Source organism: Vigna unguiculata, chromosome 3 (genome assembly GCF_037176805.1).
Source record: "Vigna unguiculata cultivar grain cowpea cultivar isolate G323 ecotype 2 chromosome 3, ASM3717680v1, whole genome shotgun sequence".
NCBI classification, from domain to species: Eukaryota; Viridiplantae; Streptophyta; class Magnoliopsida; order Fabales; family Fabaceae; genus Vigna; species Vigna unguiculata.
In genome coordinates, this window is record NC_140794.1 from 65552572 (window position 1) to 65575180 (window position 22609).

General features: G+C 31.3%; 2 protein-coding genes and 1 pseudogene across 9 annotated transcripts; 2 read left to right on the forward strand and 1 right to left on the reverse strand.

The window, feature by feature from the left end:
• Positions 1 to 92: 92 nt before the first annotated feature.
• Positions 93 to 3951, reverse strand: LOC114178094 (Pentatricopeptide repeat (PPR) superfamily protein). Of its 7 annotated transcripts, none has more exons than XM_028063803.2 (4): positions 2208 to 3951; positions 2066 to 2114; positions 904 to 1390; positions 93 to 773 (listed from the first exon to the last, which is right to left on the reverse strand). In XM_028063803.2, exon 1 carries the CDS (start codon positions 3812 to 3814, stop codon positions 2237 to 2239), a length of 1578 nt encoding a protein of 525 aa, XP_027919604.1. In that variant the 5' UTR covers positions 3815 to 3951; the 3' UTR covers positions 93 to 773; positions 904 to 1390; positions 2066 to 2114; positions 2208 to 2236. The 7 variants fall into 7 exon arrangements, with proteins under 7 accessions (XP_027919604.1, XP_027919603.1, XP_085527666.1 ...); XM_028063802.2 differs by having other exon boundaries at positions 2062 to 2114; XM_085671540.1 differs by having other exon boundaries at positions 2062 to 3632; positions 3734 to 3950.
• Positions 3952 to 8718: 4767 nt separating this feature from the next.
• LOC114178749 (12-oxophytodienoate reductase 3-like) lies at positions 8719 to 12567 on the forward strand. The gene is made up of 5 exons (XM_028064818.2): positions 8719 to 9122; positions 9228 to 9368; positions 10096 to 10226; positions 10681 to 10863; positions 11580 to 12567. Exons 1-5 carry the CDS (start codon positions 9061 to 9063, stop codon positions 12239 to 12241), a joined length of 1179 nt encoding a protein of 392 aa, XP_027920619.1. The 5' UTR covers positions 8719 to 9060; the 3' UTR covers positions 12242 to 12567.
• Positions 12568 to 12741: 174 nt separating this feature from the next.
• Positions 12742 to 16828, forward strand: LOC114177571 (uncharacterized; annotated as a pseudogene). The gene is made up of 3 exons (XR_014993911.1): positions 12742 to 15318; positions 15399 to 16331; positions 16409 to 16828. The product of XR_014993911.1 is annotated as an uncharacterized LOC114177571 (transcript).
• Positions 16829 to 22609: the final 5781 nt, after the last annotated feature.

A 22609-nucleotide genomic window follows, 5' to 3' on the forward strand; every position in this document is an offset into this window, starting at 1 on the left:
GATTGAAACAATTACACTTTTGTATCACAATGAAACTTTTTTTATAATAATTTAACAACATAAAATTTTTTTGTTAAAATTAGTTGCGATAATTTTGGGAGAAGTTAGACAATAAGTATTTATAGAAGTTGGAGTCATTACAAGTAAAAGCAAAGAATGGAAGAGTGCAAATGGAACCTTGTAAATAATTAATAAAATAAAGTAATGAATTAAAGTAATTGAAATTTGTTGAAGGCCTTCAACCAGCTTCAAGATGCTGCAAAGAGTATGTTTGTTTGTGGAGTTGATTGAATGTCACAAATATTGCAGGTTTGCTGAGTATGTGATGGCAAAGAACTGTTCTCATCATTCATAATTTGTTACTGTTTCAAAGAGATTATGATTCTTATGCCTTCTTTTCTTTCAAGCAAAACCAAGAAGAACAACCGGTCTTGCCACTTCTGGAAGTGGCTCTGGTACCACTTTGTTATGCCTTACTTGATGTGGATAACAACCTTACCAATAGAAGGCTTTGGTTGCAGTGCAAATATATTAAAAACAAGTTTTATATAATATAATAACTATATAAGCACAATAACTAACTGCCTTTTTATACTAAATGATAAGTAGGATTTCTGCATTTCTTGATATCTATCTCATGCACCCTTTCTGTGAAGACTGGTTTAGCCTTAAAATTCTGTCATGTTATGTTGTCTTCTTTGTATTCTCTGCATCAAACGCATGTTTGAATGTGGCTGAATCATGCATTCTGCTAATGGTAGTGTGTACCTGAACTGAGATATACCGGAGTTGCCATCAGAAAATGATTGATAAGCTGGCTGAATTTCATTTATTGAAGCAGCACATTCTTTCATAGTAAGCCTCATTTGATAACTATCACAATTCATGAATAACACAAGTAACCTTTTTATGTGCAGTGGCATGCCCTCTTTTAACCTTTCTTGGATCTGCTGCTGCTATTGCTACTGTGAAGGATTATCTTTACCACTAAAATTGACACGCTGCTGATGTGACTGCCAAGCATGCAATTGCAGTCGCAGTTGTCTTCCATCCATCAAATGCTGCTCTTTACCAAAGTGGAGTTGTTGCTGCTCTTCCCCCAAATCATGTATCTCTAAAGAGAGTTGTGGTTTTGGAAATTGCTGTACTCTCCCACATATAGTTGCAATTTTGGGTGTCCAACTTGTCCATCTTGCCCTTCTGCTGCAGTTGCAAATGCACCTGCACTGACAGAAACCACAGAAACCACAGGAAATGTCTTTTCATTTGGTACACCGATTAGTAGCCATTAGTAATTAGTAATTCAGAGAGAAAGCATTAACTTTGACTTTGAAATGACCATGTGTAGTATGTACTGGGGTAGAACATGTCACCACCTTTAACTGCAGGCCTGTACCAAACAGGAAGAAAAAAAATAAAATGCATCAATTGCACATGGGTGCTCAGGAGCGCAAAATTGTTCGTGATCTGTTTCCATATTTGTGAAATCCCTCACCAGATCCGGGATCAGTGCAAAACTCAAAATATGGTTGTTACTTACATCTCCCTATGTCTTTTTTACTCTACCTCTGCTTCAGTTTCAATGCTTCCAATTACTAAACCTTTGATAAAAACTTATAAACACTTGAGGGAATATAAATGCATTATGGCACATGATGAGGTGTTGTGTTAACGACTGTCCTGTTGCCAGGATGTTATTACAACAACTTCAGTCTGGAGTGATGACAACAGCAATGTGCCTAAAGACTGGTAAAGTCATTCAGCTTCTTTGCTTTATACTCTACACCCTATGGCCCACTGCTATTGGTGTTTGGCTATAGATAATCATAACAGTGCACAGTCACAATAAAACCTCAAAAATAGTGTCAGTTTTAACCGGTGAAATTATTGGTATGCATCAATTTTCTATAACTATTTCCTTCATAGCTGTGTGCAACAATATCTACTTGTATTAGGGATTTCACGTCAAGACATACAATATCTCTTGATGTCACAGATTAAACTCTAGTAGAAAAAAAAAAAAAAAACTAACAGAAAAGAATTACAAGAGGAAAGGCATACCTACGTGTTCCAAAAAGATCGGCAGAACCTCGGGAAGATGGAGAATTCAAATTCTATTAAATTCATAATATCCGATGGTGACTATCTATGAATGTATCCCCAAAACCAAAACGGTGAAAAACTTAAGCACTGCTTTAGCGGTTTACCTTAATGAACAATAATTGACTTATCGAATTCATACTTTCAGTAATGTGCTCTGCTTCTCAAATATAGTTTCCTTAATGCGGGAAGCCTCACAAGGCATCCCAGCCTTCAACAGACAGGAACTTAACGTTCTAATTGTGATGTCATCTGGAGTACAACCAGCTTCCAGCATCTTGTAGAAGATACCAATTGCTTCAGGTGTTCTTCCTTTCATACAATGCCCAATAATAAGAATGGTAAATGTCAACTTATCAGGCTTGCACTTCTCTTCCATCTCTGCCACAATTGCATTAGCCTCATCAATGTTCCCAGATTTGCAATATCCATCAATGACAGGATTATAGACAAAAGACTGTGGAACAATGTCACTCTGCTTCAATAGTCTCAAAAGATTATGTGCTTCTTGCAGTCTATTGCTCTTGCACAGAGCACTGATAAGAACCGAGAAAGTATACAAATTTGCAGGAACATGTCGTGCTTTCATTTCATGTAACAAGTCCAGGCCATGATTAACCCATCCAATCCGGCAATAGCCATTAATTAAGGATGTTAAAGTAACAACGTTGGGAGGACAGCCATGTAAAAGCATCTTCTTGTGCATACCTAATGCAGAAACCATGTCACCTGCCTTAACAAAGCCGTCAATGAGAGCAGTGAAGGTAAAGACATTAGGCTTGATTCCGGATCGAATCATTTCATCAAAAAGAGAGGAGGCTTCTTTCATCTTACTCAATCTGCAATAACCCGATATCAATGTCGTATAGCTAACAACATTAGGGGCAAACTCACATGTTAGACAAACTTCTTTCAGTAAACCGCATGCTCTATGAACTTGATCGATTCTACATAAACCGTGTAAAAGAGTGTTATATGTAACTATATCAGGGGAACAACCAAAACTTCTCATATCACTGAGAAGCTTAAGAGCTTCGTCAACTTCTCCAGCTATGCATAAACCCCGCATTAAAATGTTGAATGTGAAGGTTTCTAGACAAGAACGTGTTCTCATAAGCTCCCTGAATAAACAAATGGCATCATCTAACTTATTGTGTTTTATCAACATGTTCAAAAAGTTATTAACAATCACCTTTATTTGAATCCCATTGCGCAGAGCTTCAGCAAGTAATTCCTTTGAAACATCAAACCTGTCAGCCAGTGCAAAAGAGGAAACCAAAAATCCCAAAAGCCCAGAATCAGGGAATTGCCCATCAGACCTCATAGAATCATATAACAATTTTGCTGAACTGTGGAGATTTACTTGACAAAGGGACCTCAAAAGCATATTGTAAGTCCAAAATGAATGAGACATACTCAACTTTTCCCTAGTGAACTGATAGAACTTGAAACCTAAGTTGGGATTGTTAAGCCTTTTAACAATCTCTGAGACATGAGAAGGAGTTAAGTGCTTACGGAAATAATCCAAAAACCTATCATCAAAAGAGGTAGAACATAGAAAAAGGGTAGAAACTATCTTGACAAACCAAGAATCAGGTTTTGTTATGATTAACCCTTTCTCAGAGAGTGGTACCTGAGTAAGAGTACGATAATGGGAGGCTCGAAAAGCAGTGACAAACGAGAAAGCCATGAACTTTGTATGCCATGTGCACATATTCAAGGCATGAAGGAGAATTTGACTGTTGTTGAAAATCAGAAGTAGCCGGGTCGGCAAATTTTGTGGAACATTTGGCGTCGGGATTCTTAACCACGGGTCTGATATGGTTCGAGGGAGAAAAAAAACGCAATGATGATAAAAACTATAATAAAATATAAATTTATAAGATTTGAATGTTTGAATCTTTATAAGAAGTAAGATTAAAATATGTTATTATATTCAAAGTAAAATTTTGATAATATACATCTACATGTATTATTAGTATTGACGAAAACACAGGAACACGTCTATCCTATTTTTGGAAATTTTTAAATAATTTATGTTTTCATTAAATATTATAATTAAAAAATTATAAAAAACAATTCTTTAAAGTATGTTTTAATTTATCTTATCTATTTTTTTCAATGTTAACAAAATAAAAGTTGGGTGGAGTGATTGCAGAAAAATTAGTGGTTATATACATAAATATACCTAATTGTAATTTTAAAAAATTATTATTATAAATTGCTACAGAATAATTTTATATGTAGAATAAAAAAATACTTAAATAATGATTTGGTTTCGATTTTTTTTTAATTTGGTTATACTTTTAATTTTTTTTTTCATTTTAGTTTTAATATTGATTAATTTTATTCAATTTAGTCATTTTCGCTAACACTGTTAAAATAGTTAACGGTTGTTAACAGTAATTGTCACGTGTCATTTTATGATTTTTTTAAATTACTTTTTTATTTAAAAAAAATGTCCACGTGTCAACCTTATATCATGTCAGGTGTCATTTTATGATTTTTTTTATTTTTTTAAATTTAAATTTTTTTGTATTTAAAAAATATATATTCACGTGTCAAGCCAATATCATGTCATTAGTTTTTTATATTCAATTTGGTCATAATATTCGTTATTTTTTTCAATTTGGTCTTAATCTTTATTTTTAAATTTAACATGTTTGTTCTTCTCTAAATTGAGATAAATTTAATTTGTATATAAATGTTATATGGATATTTTTATTAAATATTTTTAATTTATAGTGAGAGTTGCTTTAAAATTAAAACGAAAAATTTCAAAGTAAACAATAACACCATTAATTTTAAATTTTAAGAGCTTTAAAATACTTAAATTAATGGTGTTATTCCCTACTTTTAAAATTTTAAGAGGCTTAAAAATTTAAATTGATAGTGTTATTGTCTACTTTAAAATTTTTTGTTTTAATTTTAAACCAACTCTAATCCTAAATTAAAAATATTTCATAAAAATATATATTTTAATAAGAATATTCATATAACATTTATATACAAATTAAATTTTGTTTCAATTTGGAGAAGAACAAAAATGTTAAATTTAAAAAAAAAGGACCAAATTGAAAAATAATAACAAATATTAAGACCAAATTGAATATAAAAAATTAATCCTAACATGTGACATAATATTAACTTGACACATGATTTTTTTTTAAATAATTTTTTTATTTAAAAAAAATTTAAAAATTATCAAATGACACATGACATGATATGAGCTTGACACGTATACATTTTTTTAAATAATAATAATAATATTTTAAAAAATTTTAAAAAAAATCACAATGACATGTGACAGTTATTGTTCACAATCCGTTAACTATTTTAACGGTGTTAGAAAAAGGACCAAATTGAAAAATCTGAACGAAAACCAGGACCAAATCATCATTTAACCCAATAAAAAATACAAAAGTTTTAGGTTGATTTGTATTTTTTTTTTTTGGAGAAAATAATAAAAATATTACTATTAATAATCTTAATCGAATTGTTTTGAACTAGTTTTGGTGAGTTATTCATTTTTGACCGACTGTAATTTTTTCCTATCCATTTTTCTTTAAATTAATTTTGTTGTTTATTTGAACTAATTACCTCACCAATTTTCGAAAGAGTAAATCATATTGCAGATCTTATTCCTAATCTCCACCGTCCACCATAAAAATTATAAGCCTTGATGAAATTCAAGCGTGTGAAGGAGTAATTTGCATACAAGATGAATGAAAAGGTTATAATTAGGATTTAGGCTTAATTGTAATTTAGTTCTGTTTATGCCCTTTAACTAATAATAGTTTGTCTGTGGTTCTTGAACTTGTGGCAAATATAGTTTAGCAAAAAATAAAAAGGTAAGAATAACAATTTGGATCAAATTATTGACATAATTAATTTATAATTTACTTTAGTTTAAAATTAAAATTGAATCATTTGATTAAATTCTTTCAAACTATTTGTTTCAACTCATTTACATTCATTTGATTTTCTATTATAAGCAAATACAGAGTAGTCTAATATCTTTTATCCATTCAATCATCTTATGATCAATAAAACTAACATACTTATATATATAGGTATAATTATTGATTTGGTCCTCTAATTTTTTTATTTAGTTCAATTTGGTTCCTCTATTATTTGTTGGTTTAATTTAGTACCCATATAATTTAAAAGGGTTCAATTGGTCATCTCTGTTGTTAAGTTGGAGTTAACATCGTGTCCGTACAGGACACGTGTCAAGCCGTGAAATCTTTTATTTATTTTTTATTTTTTATAATTTTTTTTTTAAATTTATAATCTGTCACATGGTAGTTTACAGCCATGACATGTGACAGTAATAAAACTTGTTTTCAACTTAGTCTTTTATTTTAAATTTTTTATTCAAATTAGTACTCATATCTTTTAGAACGATCCAATTTTGTCCTTTCTAATTTAAGACCAAATTAGTAAACTTAATTACAACTTATATATACATGTTAAAATATATTTTTTTAATATATACATCAAACCACTTCATCTAAATACTCAAATTATTTTATTTTTTACACTTTTACCTTTATAATTTCTTACACTTGTAAAAGCTAAAATAATTTGAATATTTAGGTGTAGTGATTTGATGTATAAATTCAAAACAATTATTTTAATATGTATATATAAGTTACAATTAAACTTATTTACTAATTTTTACTAATTTGGTCTCAAATTTAAAAGGACAAAATTAGATTGTTTTAAAGAATTATGGTATTAAATTGAACAAAAATTTTTAATAGAAGACTAAATCGAAAACAAGTTTTATCACTGCCATGTGGCACGATAGTAACCTGATACGTGGTAGATTATAAATTTTTATAAAAAAAATTAAAACCAAAATTAAAAAATTTCACTTTTTGACACGTTTTCTGTACGGACACAGTGTTAACTCCAACTTAACAACTTAACGAAGAGGACCAAATTGAACCCTTTTAAATAATCATGGTACTAAATTGAACCAACAAAAAATATGGAATCAAATTGAACCAAACCAAACAAATTAGGGGACCAAATCACTAATTATACCTACAAATAAAATATATTTTTATGAATCTTATTAAATTTATAGGTGAAATACAACATCAAATGATATATAAGTTCAATCTTCATAAGAGATTGACGTTATATTTAATTTAAAACACTAAATGAGATGTAAGTTCAATCTTCGTAAGGGATCAACATCACTTCAATAAAAAATCTCAAGACAATGATGCTTATATGAGTGTTTTACTTTTTAAGATACTCAATTTTTTCATCTCTATATAACATAGGACTTAAACTTATACTCATTCCCAATTAGAGTCATACTTATATTTCGAACAATGTCGTTTTTAAGGGTGATTCCTTACCATATTGACGTACTTCAAATCAAGAGTATCTTTTTTATATAACACTTATGAGTATTTCGAGAGATTCATTGCGAAGACATAACATCAAATGAGACACGAGTCCAAACACCAACTCCAACATAAAACTTTAAGACAATACATTTATGTGTCTTCTACCTTATCAAGTGCTCAACTTTCTCATTTATTTAATGTGAGACTTAGACTCACACTTAAACTAATAATTTTAAAGAAAATAAAATATAACCTATAATACAACTTTATTTATTCTCTGGACTCTCTTATTTTAGGCACAAAACAAAACTTGTTTTTCTCATTGGATGGAGACTTATGATGCACCCACATTTCAAGTTGGGTTACGTATTCATGTTTGACATGTATCTATTGTTGCAGGTGACATAAATTATCTAGTGGTAGAGGCCAAGTGAGCCGGATCACAATCGAATCATGACGCGCTTGAGTTATTACGTTCTTAAGTAAAAAGAGGTACGTTCAGATTAATGACTATAACTTTTGACCTAATGGTAAGTGCTCGATCCTAACCATTTGTAACATCTGTATCCGATACTTTATCGATATTTATTAATGAACTATTTAATCTACAAAGTAATACTACTTTCATGATTCCACTAATTTATAATTTTTATGTTGACAACTTTAATATATATAATTTTAATTTGGATTCACACAATAACAATAGCAATATATTTATTATATTTTTAAAAATTATTATACAATTTTCAATATACATATCTATTATATTTATTATATTTTTAAAAATTATTATACAATTTTCAATATACATATCTATTTTATTATTTTTCAAATAAATGTATGAATGTATACTATTCTCATATTTTATTATTTTTCAAATAAATGTATCAATATATACTATTCGTATATGACGATTCAAACTACAATTGTGTGAAAGAGACTTATTATATAAAAAGATACAACAATAAACAAAAATAGAATGATATGAATAAATATATATATATATATATATATATATATATATATATATATATAAATATATCAGTAAATACTAACCAATTTTTTATTTCCTCCTATTAGTAAAAAATATAATAAAACAATGTCATCTCTAAATGGCAAGTATCTTTACGAGTGGAACCGTGATTGTGTTTACCCCTAAACTTGGGACAAGTAAGACCCAAATAGAGTAAAGCGAGCAATAAATAGAGTGAGAGTGATGTTGTTGGACCGAAGAAAGTGAGGGGAGAGAAAATGGGCACCAATCTTCCATTCTTTTCACCAGTGGAGAGAAACCACACCTACGCCAAAATCATTTTCATCATCATTCTCAACTTCAACTCCACCCACTACTGTGTTTTTGGTTCTGCATCACCGTCCAAAACTCTACCCTAAAATATTATCTTAGATCAACGTCGCTAATAATCAATCAGAGATTAAGCACGTGCAAAACGCACCGCAGACACTATTAATCACGTGCAACACTCGCACCAATTCATCCTTCAATAATTGAACAACCTTAACACCTCTTCTTCACTTCTTTTATATTCTACCAAAGTCAAGTGAAGCAAGATCATCATCGCCACTGCTTCCAACTATGGCGGAAAATTCCACCCTCTTTTCTCCTTACAGCATGGGCAAATTCAACCTCTCTCACAGGTCACTCACACAAACTTTTCTTTACTTCATTAGTTTTGTTAAATCTGTTCATTTTTCATCAACAAAACATGGTGGATCTGATCATCTGAGTTGGGGTTTGCGCAGGGTAGTATTGGCTCCCATGACCAGATGCAGAGCGTTGAAGGGGATTCCAAACGCAGCACTTGCTGAGTATTACGCTCAAAGATCAACACCGGGTGGATTTCTCATCAGCGAAGGCACCTTGATCTCCCCCACTGCTCCTGGGTACTTCCTTTCCTATTCCCATTCTTTCATTTCTCTTCATCCTATTCATAAATTCCTCCTTTTCATGTCAAAATATATTCTTCCTTATTCATTCTTAGTGGAAATCGTTTTTTTTTTCCTTCAATTTTAATTAGTTTTTTTTACATAGAAAACTTTTGAAAATAAATTAGTTGAGAATTTGTATTATAATAATGTCAAATAATATATAACTAATTTTAACTTGTATGTCGAAGATATTAGTGATTATAAGACTGTGTAACTCCAGTCAATAGATAAAACATTTATTCCTTGTTTCAACACAAAACTTTTTGGTTTTGTACTAATTTTTGTTCCATTCAAATATGGACCCTCAATAGTTGAACTGTCAAACAACGAGTCACATGTTGGTGCTGTTTGATTGGTGGTCAGAGGACTCGTGTGAATAATGGGGGCTGTTTTTAATCTTTTCTTTCTGACAATTTTTTGTTTGTTATTAAAAAAACATTTATAAATATTTTTACTTAGTATTTTTTTTTTATAATTCAGAAAAATATTGAGAATATTAAATTTTATATTTTCAATAAAAAATGTTTTACTTTTTCATCGTCATTCAATAAAAAATTATCAATAAAACCGTAAAAAAAGGGGAAATTTGTGCTTCTGCATTACGTATATCTGTGTAATTAATTGTCTTGTTTTTCTTTAACTTACTAGTAGTAGTAATATGTAAGTGGTGGTGTTGATGCAGGTTTCCCCATGTGCCTGGGATATATTCAGATGAACAAGTGGAGGCATGGAGAAATGTAGTGGATGCTGTGCATGACAAAGGCAGCATTATCTTCTGTCAACTCTGGCATGTTGGCCGTGCGTCTCATCCAGGTAAAGTGAACCTCATTCTCATCCACCAATTTAATTAGTTCTCATTTTGGGTCCTAATTCTTTAGGGACATCGATTGGCCTTTAAATTATTCATTAGGTTCCCTCTGATAATGAGATTACAATAATTTGTATTGCATATATCCTAGACTCAACGTTTATGGTCACTACTCTTATCTAAAGACAAAACTTAAGCGAGTTTTTTAGAAGTTTTTGGTGTGAACTGTGATTAGAGTTTTGCTTGGATCATCTGAGTTTATTTTTAATGTAATGCATACAATTTTGTTATGTACTTAACTCGCTCCATGCATGACAAATAGTTAATATTTTCAGATTTTGACTTAACTGATTCTACTGAAGTGCAGGGAAAGTTATGATTTGTTATTTTCTCCTGTTACATTTACTCTTCAGTTATCTGTTTGTTGAGTTGTTCACTCATTTTGTGTCTGTGAAACAGTGTATCAGCCTGGTGGGGCTCCACCCATTTCGTCCACCTCCAAGCCCCTATCGGCCAGGTGGAGGATTCTCCTTCCCGATGGGTCCTATGGCGTTTACCCAGAGCCTCGTGCACTTAATACTTCTGAGATACCTGAAATCGTGCAGCATTATCGCCAAGCAGCAATTAATGCAATTCGAGCAGGTTGGTTTCTTAAAATCAGCAAAAATAATGGTTTTTGATACTAAATGTAGTCATCTCAATTAAGATATTCAGTATGCTAATGTATGTGTTCAAGTGAAGTGTCTCTGCAGTATTTAGCTGTCATTAATGACGACATTGTGTACATGTATACACACCATCTGTTTCCCTTATCTGATCTATTTTTCTTGTAACTCTGAAGAAAAAAAAAAAGAAGAGATAATGGTGGGGATGATATGCTGCATTTTAATTCAATTTTCAATAATAGATTTCAATTCCAAGTTAATGAAAAGTAAAGTTGACTCTAATGGGTTAAAGTTAGCCTGTGGATGCGTCTCAATGTTATGTTACAGGTAGAAAATGTTACACACTGTTTTAACGAGCTTAGCAATAAGGAGAAATAACTGTACCACACTTCAAAACCTACAAGATTGCAGATTTCTACGCCAGAAAACTGAGGTGTTGATCAGCTTTTTTGATACTTCTTAGAGGGGTTTGGCCCTTGTAATAAGTTGTGTGGATAGTGTGAAATAATGCCCACTGTTTCTAGTAAGATAATGTTTTCTTTAAATTTCTACGTCAGTTTCAATGCAGCTGGATGGAGATTAATTACTCTTGATCTGTTGCTTTGAATTCTTTACATTTTTAGTTTTTGCATGTGGGTTTGTTATATAGGACACGGTTATCAAGGTATATGATGAAATGTGACATGTGTGCAGGTTTTGATGGAATTGAGATTCACGGTGCACATGGATATCTCATTGATCAATTCTTAAAGGATGGAATCAATGATCGAACCGATGAATATGGAGGATCACTAGCAAACCGGTGCAGGTTCCTACTGCAGGTGGTTGAAGCTGTTGTTTCTGGCATTGGGGCAGAAAGAGTTGCTGTCAGAATTTCACCTGCAATTGATCACCTTGATGCCATTGACTCTGACCCACTTGGGCTAGGTTTAGCAGTGGTTGAGAAACTGAACAGTTTCCAGAAAGAGCTGGGCAGAAAACTCACTTATCTTCATGTTACTCAGCCTCGATACACAGCTTATGGCCAAACTGAGTCAGGTAGACCTGGCAGTGAAGAGGAAGAAGCTCATTTGATGCAGAACTTGAGAAAGGCTTATGAGGGAACATTCATGTGCAGTGGTGGTTTTACTAGGAAGTTAGGAATGGAAGCTGTGGCTGAAGGACATGCTGACTTAGTATCCTATGGTCGTCTTTTCATTTCCAATCCAGACTTGGTTTTAAGGCTGAAGCTTAATGCACCTCTAACCAGGTATAACAGGAAGACGTTTTACACTCAGGATCCTGTTATAGGATACACAGATTATCCTTTCATGAGCAAAGAAAGTGAGGTGAAGGATCCAAGGGCACGCCTTTAACTGTAATGTTTTTGGCTTTTATAAGATAATGATATTTTGACTATTAAATTTTGACAATTTTTTCTTACAACACGATGTGTCATCTTTTAACTGGTTTTGAAATATTGAGAATGAAAAAAAAATTAAAAACCTTTTAAAAGATGACATAAAATTGTAAAAGAAAATTATCAAAAAATATAATAGCCGTTAGATAAGTCATATTTATTATTGGAATCTCTGAATCTCAAGTGAATGTCTTTGTTCTGAAAATTTGGCTGACACAATTTCTTTGGCCTGTATGGCCATCTATATTGCCTGAAAGTTGCATCTCTGTATTTATTACTGAATTACTTTGTATAATATTAAATAGGGATTACAATGCAGTGGATCCTAGCATATGTATATAACAATAATAATTTCAAATAAGTAAATTGTCAAACAAAACTTAAAATTGATGAAAAATTAATTAATAACAAACTAATTAATTAAGTACACAAGTGAAACACATCATGAACTATTAAAATATTGGGTTAATTATGTTTTTAGTCCCTCTACTATTATCGTTTTTTGGAATTGGTCACTCTCCCAAAAGTTAAACCATTTTGGTCCTCGTGATTTTGGAACTACTGACTTTAGTCCCTAATTTGTGAACGGCGTTAAGTCTGTGACTGCGTGGCAAACGGCGTTCCACCTAGGCTGGTCATCTGATGACACGTGTCTACTCAGATGCTGACACGTGTTAAATTAATATTTATAATTCATAAATTAAATTTTTTTTCTTCATTAAGTCGTTTAATAATTATTTTATAATACAAATTTTAAAACCGTGAATTTGAGCACGTGCTTGGCATTATGAATTAGCAGCGTCATTCTGTGGTTCCTAAGTTAGGGAGAAAGATTTTCTCCGCGAAAGCTCATTTGCTGTGCCGGTGAGAGTGGAAAACCAAACGTCGAGATTCCGTTCTGGGCGAGGTTGTTTGAAGTTGTTGGCGTAGCTGGTGACTGGCTTTCTCGACGAGGTTGCAAGAGCAGAGCATTGGTTGGAAGCAGAGGTAAGTTCTTTCCTTTGTCACTCTGATTTAGGGTTTCAGTGGTTTTCATTTGGAGGGAAATCTATTACGCATTTGGAGGTCCAATTTGCAGCGGCTGTGTTAGTGTGGGTTCGATTTGTGGTTGGGTTTGATGGGTTTAGGGTTGTGTTTTGGTTGTTATACAAATGGTTTTTTCAGTGGTTTTCCGGCACATGGAGAAGTTTGAAAGATTTAGGGGAAGGATGCTGCGTTACGAAGGTGGAGAGGAGCATGTAGTTTGTGGACTGGATCCAGATATGTGGTCGTACTTCGAAGCATTGGGTATTCTGAAGAAGGATTTCAAGTATGATGGAGAACTTTATATGTGGTGGAAGCCGAAGAAGGGGAGAATGGATAGAGATCTAAGGCCATTATGTGACGATAGACATGCTTTGGAGTTGGCCGAATATGCAGAAAATAAAAACGAGGAGGTTGAGATTTATGTGGAGCATGTGGTTAGTTCTGCTCAAGTTGTTGAACTTATTGAAGGGGCTGCTGTTGGGACAAATGAGGAGGTTGTTGCTGCTGTTAATGTTGGTGTGATACTTGAAGAACAGGGTGCTGCTGCTGGGCCAAATGAAGAAGAAGAAACTGTTGATCATAATGGTGGTGAGGTGAATGAAGAAGAGGTAAACGCTGCTGCTGCTGGGCCAAATGAAGAAGAATCAACTGCTGTTCATAATGGTGGTGAGGTGAATGAAGAAGAGGCAAACGCTGCTGCTGCTGGGCCAAATGAAGAAGAATCAAACGCTGTTCATAATGGTGGTGAGGTGAATGAAAAAGAGGCAAACGTTGCTGCTGCTGGGCCAAATGAAGAAGAATCAAACGCTGGTGCTGAATCTGGTGATGAATCTGGTGTTGTTTCAGGTGATGATCAAGGTGATGAATTGGATGAGAGTGAGGAAGAAAGACATAGAGATGATGATGACTGTTTTGGGTTGGAAGATATTCCACGCAGGCATTTTTCTCAAGTTTTAGACAGGTGGAAAAAATTCAAACAAGAGTGGAAAAATAGGAAGAGGTCAAGAACAACTGCTATACCTACAGCTGAAGGAAACCAAAGTGAAGGTGTGGGTACTTTTACCACACAACAGAGTACTGCTGATCATGAAATAGATGCGCATTACAGCACTGATGAGCTAGATAGTGATGTTGACATTGCTTATGGGGATGGTGGGAGGAAATACCCAATATTCAGGGGCGAAGACATGTGCAAGGAATTCAAATTCAAACTTGGGATGGAGTTTTCTTCCTTGAAACAATTCAAGCAAGCTTTGATAGAGCATTCTGTGTTGAATGGCAGAGAAAGTTAAATTTGTGAAGAATGATGATGTCCGAGTGAGGGCTATTTGCAAAAGGAAGTGTGGATTTTTGATTTTATGCAGCAAAGTTGGAGGAAGTCAAACTTTTAGGGTGAAGACCTTGATTGATGGTCATAATTGTGGCAGAGTTTTTGTTAACAAGAATGCAAACAAGGAATGGGTTTCCAAAATTGTAGTTGATAAGTTTAGAAATGTTGGGAGAATGACAGCCAATGAAATAATTGATGATGTCCGAAGGTCGTACAGTGTTGCAATAACCCCCTGGAGGGCTTGTAGAGCAAAAGAGATTGCAATGGACATTCTTGAAGGAGATGGGCAAAAGCAATACAATATGCTATATGATTATGCTGCAGAGCTAAGGAGAGTGTCTATTGAAACAACAGTTAAGATAAAAATTAATCAACCTCAGCCCACATTGCAGCCACGGTTTGGTTCTTTCTATTTGTGTCTAGATGGGTGCAAGAAAGGGTTCGTGAATGGCTGTAGACCATTCATAGGTGTTGATGGATGTCATTTGAAGACTACCTATGGAGGCCAACTTTTAGTTGCTGTGGCAAGGGATCTAAATGACCAGTACTTTCCACTGGCATTTGCTGTTGTAGAGAATGAGTGCAAGGAGACTTGGAGGTGGTTCCTAACATTATTGTTAGAGGACATTGGAGACGTTCAAAGTAATCGATGGGTATTTATTTCGGACCAGCAGGAGGTAAATTCAAATTCATGTACTTAAGTGTCACCAATTAAATTATATGTATGATTGACTTATTGTATATGTACATTTTACAGGGACTGATGCAAGTATTTGATGAACTATTGCATGGAGTGGAGCATCGATTTTGTCTAAGGCATCTGTACAGCAACTACAAGAAGAGATTTGGTGGTGGTATAGTGATTAGGAATCTCATGATGGCTGCTGCTAAAGCCACATACTACCAAGGCTGGGAAGCAAGTATGGAAGAGCTCAAGAAGGTCAATCAAGAAGCTGCTGAATGGTTATATGCAATTCCACGTAAGTCTTGGTGTAAACATGCATTTAGTGCATATTCTAGGTGTGATGTCCTCATGAACAACTTATCAGAGTCATTTAATAGCACTATATTGTTAGCTAGGGATAAACCAATTATAACAATGATGGAGTGGATTAGGACATACTTGATGAGTAGGTTTGCACATTTGCGGGAAAAATTAACTGCATTTACTGGTGTTGTAATGCCTAAACCTAACAAAAGGCTAGATAGGGAAATAGAGAAAAGTGGAAACTGGTTTGCTGTTTGGACTGGAGATGGTAAGTTTGAAGTTACACAAGGATTCACCATGGATAAATTCATAGTTGACCTCACAAACCACAGCTGCACATGTTATTTTTGGGACTTAGTTGGCATACCATGTAGACATGTCGTGGCTGCAATCAATTACAGGGTAGAACAGCCCTCTGATTATGTGCATGCTTATTACAAAAGGGAGGCTTATGAAGCTTGTTATGGGTCACCAATTTCACCCATTAATGGCCAACAACTGTGGCCTAAAAGTAATGGACCACAAATCCTACCCCCAATATTTAAGACTCCTCCTGGGAGGGCACGAAAATTAAGAAGAAGAGAACCTGATGAAGATGTCAGCCACTCTAGGTTGGGGAAGAAGCATCTTAGAATGAAGTGCAGTAACTGTGGCCAGTTTGATCACAACATCAGAAGCTGCAAGCAGGGAAAAACTAACAAGGTAAATCTGTCTATCATAATCAAATGAAGTACGATGTAATTATGAAGTTGAAACTAATGACTGTGCGGTCTTTGCAGGGAAAACAGAAAAGGAAGAAGTCTGCAAAAACTGCAGCTGCTACTGGCAAGGCATCCGGGAGGAACACCACTTTAAGATCTGCTATCACCACAAGCAGGAAATTTAATAGGAAGGGAGGAAGGTCATGGAAGCTCCCAAGCGGCGCACCAACTTTAGGTTCACAAGCAAGTTCAAGCAACCCACCTAGCGGACAACCCATGTGAACAATATTGGGAGTTGTGTTTTGTAGTGATGGTCACATGGATATTTTGAAGTAAATGTATTTTTTGTTAGCTGTGATGCAGAGTTCCAGCTGTTGTTGTTTTAGCTTTAGCAGACATCTAGGACCACTTGGATTATTGTTTTCAATAGTATATGTCATGCACTGTTAACATTTATTTTTTGCTTCGTCCTTTATCAATCATGGGCAGGTTCTAAATTGATGCTCCATTTTCTAAATTGGATTATTAAAGTGTACAAATTTGGGTTAATGGTGCCAAATATAAATGGTCGTTAATGGTGCCAATTGGGTTATTAAAGTGAACAAAAGCATGTGTACAAATCTGGGTTAATGGTGCCAATTACAAATCAGGGAAGCAATGCGAAAAATTCTTGCACTTACTGCTCCCAACCATTCATGTCATTACTGCTCCCAATATTAATCCAAATCAATAAAATTTTTTAACAACCTTAAATTCAACATTCCATTCCAGAATCTAATCTAAATAACCAGCTTTAACAAACTTAAATTCAACATTCCATTCCAGAATCTGCACTTAAATTCAACCTTATTCCTTACAATTCGTCTTTAACAGAAACAGAACACAAAGTATGACAGTAAAACCCCAAGATAAAATGAACAAAAATAACTTTATTTCTCTCATTTTTCTCTCCACCGATAATTTCTTCTTTAGTTTGGCATTCTTCTGCAACAACTGAAGTATCACTGTATCACTGCCACTTAAATTTTCATTCTCTCCTTCTTCACATTCAGGCTTTCGTTCGTCACATTCAGGCTTTCGTTCGACTTCACCTTCCACCGCATCAGCCCATCGAAAATAGTTACAATGTGATTCAGTCTACAAAACAAAGTAAGAAATTTTAGAAAACTGAGACATGCCCACAAACAAATTCACCAAAACACACACCATAACAACACATACGTACAGCCCAATTTCGACACCTGAAGAAAAATCTGCCATTATTCTTTGTAGTAGTTGCTTTCAGAAGCAGTAATTGGTCGCCACAACCACAAACTTTTTCTTCCAAAATAAGAAGATCCCACTTGCGCAGAAGAAGACGAAGACAATGGACAACCCTTCGACCCAACACTCCTCTTCATTTACAAACCCTAAAACACAAAAAATTCCCAATTAATCAAATCAACATACCTTTATGTTGACCCACAAATCTTGAGCACTTCAATATTCTATGATGGCGTGGTGGCTTTCTATTTCCGTTCCTTCAGATTTCAACATCCACATCTTTCTTCCAAACTCTTTCTCTTCGATGGCGTGGTAATGGCTTTCGATGGATTCACAGACCTCCACAAACCTAACGGTTCCACACTTTAAAAGGCCAACTGCACGTGCTCAAAATGAAGAAAAAAAATTTAATTTATGAATTATAAATATTAATTTAACACGTGTCAGCATCTGAGTAGACACGTGTCATCAGATGACCAGTCTAGGTGGAACGCCGTTTGCCATGCAGTCACAGACTTAACGCCGTTCACAAATTAGGGACTAAAGTCAGTAGTTCCAAAATCATGAGGACCAAAATGGTTTAACTTTTGAGAGAGGGACCAATTCCAAAAAACGATAATAGTAGAGAGACTAAAAACATAATTAACTCTAAAATATTTTGAGATGGGTCAACGCTGTAATCCATACACATTATGAAGTATGCAGAATCAGCTTAACAGACTAAAATAAAATGGGTCTGGTGGTGAGTAATTTTTCTTGCGAATAACCCTTGATACCTAATTCTAAATACTTTTTGGACAGCATAAAGTTAGACCTACAAAAAATATAAAATGAACGTGTCATCTACCATTTTCTAGGATTTAGAAAGAAGAAGACTTATAATTAAAAAATTAATAAAAAATATTTAATGCATAGACATTATAGTTAAATAACAAATCAATAAATAATTCTAATAATGTAAATATTATAATATGGACAGAATGAATTATTTATTAACAATCTTTATATTAATGGACACGATTTTTTAAGATATAAAATCATGTTTTCAATAATTTACTAGTGCTATATCCGTGCGTACGCACGGGTGCTGTGTTTTTTTTTTTTAATTTTGTATTTGTAAAATAAAAAAATATTAGTTATATTTACAGTAAATAATTATTTTATATATGTTATTATACAATATTGTTGTTTACACAAATAATAATAATGAATATTAGAGTTATATATTATTAGAATTAGGATGGATAAATGTTACTTTAATTTTGATCGTTATAATTTTTAATGAAGTAATTTAAAATTGATTACAAATCATTTTAGATATTTTGTTAATTATTTGGAATAAAAATATATTATATTTTTAATAGATTACTCTAAAATTACTTACAAATAATCAGAGATATTTTGTTAGATGGAATAATAAAATATTATGTTTTTTAATTGCTTACTAATAAATAAATTGGTTACAAATAATATTATGGTTATTATTATTATTGTGATATTTATGTATTAAAATGTCACATGATTATTGGTTATTATAATCTTTAGAGGGATATATTAATTAAAAGTTTTAATATAGTTGCAAAAAGTGAGGAATTGTTTTCTTTAATATATTGGAATACAAAATTACAAACATTGAAAGTGATAGATGGAAAATGATGTTTTAAGAGGGAAAAAAACTGTTTGGTGGATTTGTTTGCTTTCAAATAAAAAGTTTAACCTTAGGTTTCATGAATGTATAAGAAGATTGTGCACTAAATAATTCCAAAATTTGTTACCTTGTTTTCATCCTGAAAAAATAAGTTTGTTTGTATATAATATAAAAATGCATTGGATAGAAAGATGACCGTTAATTCAATATTTATATAATTATTGTTATATTTAAATAGAAAAATTATATTTAAGTGTTATAATGATGTATAATTATATATAATATCTAAATAAATAATTTGATAATATTTAAATGTACATTTATTTGCTTTAAATTATAAAATTGATTAATGATGTGTAATTAAACCATATAAAAGGTTGAAGTGGAGTTTACACTTTTCAATATAAAATATAAACATAAGATATTTTAAAAATCCCGAACAAAATAATAATGAGAAGAATAACCATCACAATAATGATAATTATTATAATACTAATACAAAATAATAGTATTATTATTAATAACATTAATATTAATAATAAAAGTAATAATAATACTGAATATTTAGTAATACTAATATTAACACTGATATTAAAAATACTAATAATAATAATTCAAATAATTTAAATAATAATAATATTATGGATTTTGTGAAAAAGAATATCCGTATAAAAATAATTAAATAACTAATCATTGGTATTCTTAGTAATAAATAATATTTATTTCAGAATAATAATAATTTTTTTAATAATAATACTAATGTAATACAAATAATAATAAAAAGTAGTGGCTGGTATTGAAACATACGCATGTGTTTAGGGTTATTTTTTTTTTTAAATTATATTAAGAAAATTAATATAATTATAAATAATATGATATTTTTTTTACTAATATATAATCAAAGAATTAATGTTAGTTGTACGCACACTTACACGTATATAATTTGTAATTTAATTATATGTCTGAACTTATGAAATTATTTTTAAAAGTATATTTATATGATCTATATAATATTTTATGATTAGATTAGATAAATTAAAGTTAACTCCTTTGTATCTAAAGTATGTGCAAATGGTCATAAGAAAATTTCTCTGGTCAATTAACTAACGATACTTTGGTTGTTATTATATTTTATAAATTAGAAATTTGAATATTAGTCTGAAAAATCAAAGGTGATGAGTGATCTAAAAAGTATATATCAAGGACAATGCATAAACCTAAAAAAGATGGAGCTAGCTGCATGAAAATATTAATATATATATATATATATATATTATTGATAATATTGTTATTATTGTAAGTATTTTTTTAATTATAAAAAATGTTATTGTACTATATTTCACAATTTCTGAGAGATTAGACATTGATATGCATTGAATTCACATTTCAATATTATAATTTATCAGAAAGGATAAAAAGCAAATTTATTTATTCTAAAAAAACAAATTTAATATCTTAGTATCACGAAAGAATGTTTAGGGTTATAGTATGTTTTACAATAACAATATATTTAAAATAAGGTTTTGGTTTAGAGATGGCAAACAAACCCGTCCCCGTGGGTATTATCCGAACCCGTCCTCGGTTTGACGGGGAATCCCCGTATTAACTGGGTATGGGTATGGGTATGGAGAATCCCCGATTTTTTCAATTGGGTATGGGGATGGGGATGTGGATGAATATATCCCCGCCATAATACTCGTCCCCGCCATATCCTCATCCTCATTTAAATTATTAAAATATTTACAATTAATTAAGTAACCCTATAATATATAAATATTTGGTTTGTCATGAAACTCATTTCGCATCTCCAATATATTTTTTATTTTATCACAACCTTTATGTAATTATGTTAAAATGATGTATGTCAATTAAAAAAAAAATTATGTCTAACATTTGAATATTTCTATTATTTTTTAATATTTTTTTTATTGTATATTTTCCTTTCACATGAGAATATTTAATACTCTCAATTTAAGTGTTTAATAGCATAAACATTTCATTTACTAGGTAATATAAAAAAAAATCTTTACTTATTATTATTAATTTTTGTTTCATTTGAAGAACTCTTTTGTTTCGCTAAAACAATTTTTGTTATTTCTCAACCATTGAGTATATATGTTGATATTTGAAAAGTTTTCTTAGATCTCTGAGATGTTTTTCGTCTTATCATACCCTTAATTATACATTTGTTTTTCTTTGTGCAATTCCTTCCGATAATCTTCAAATTATTTATAAGACACACATTTGTTAATTTTTTAATATTTTTATTTTTGTTTATTTTTGTTTTTGTTTATTTTCATCATATAGAATATTATTTCGATAAATTTTATCTAATTATTTTTTATTTTCTAACTCATTACAATCATACTTTAATATTTTCAATATAATTGTATAAATAATTTTTATTTACTACAATATAAAAATTTAATGTAATTGTCATGAATATTTTTTTATCACCATCCAACATATATTGGAGTTTAAAAAATACCAAATCTATGATAAAATTTTATTATGTTTATTATTTGTTCTTTGCGTCATTTTTTTATCAAACATTGAGTATATATGTTGATATTTGAAAAGTTTTCTTAGATCTCTAAGATGTTTTTCATCTTATCATACCTTTAATTATATATTTGTTTTCATTTGTGTGATTCCTTCCAATAGTCTTCAAATTGTTTATAAGACACACATTTGTTAATTTTTTTATATTTTTATTTTTTGTTTATTTTCATCATGTAGAATACTATTTCGATAAATTTTATCTAATTATTTTTTATTTTCTAACTCATTACAATCATACTTTAATTTTTTCACTATAATTGTATAAATAATTTTTATTTACTAAAATATAAAAATTTAATTTAATTGTCATGAATATTTTTTTACCACCATCCAACATATATTGTGGTTTAAAAGATACAAGATTTATGTTAAAATTTTATTATTATATTTATTATTTGTTCTTTTCGTTATTTTAATCAAGTGTTGTATCATAACTTTTATTAGTGTATAAGAAATAGATTCATTATAATTTAAAAAACTGAAGTAAACAAACATTTAAAATATATTTTAATTTAAATATTTTTTTCCTTTTATATTTTTTTAAGAATTTTTTTTCCTTTTATATTTTTTAAAAAATATTTTTAAAATTTATCAACTAGGTTTCATTAATGTTTGCAAATTTAATAAATGTTTTGGTTCTCATTAAATTTTATTTGGTATTCTAATATAAAAATGTAAACAATTATAATTTATTTCAAAGTATTTGATATCGAAAAAATAACCATACTCCTAATATTGAATATTTGATAATATTATGTTTCCTTTATCGTAATTTTTTATTATTTTATAAAAATTAATTAAAATTA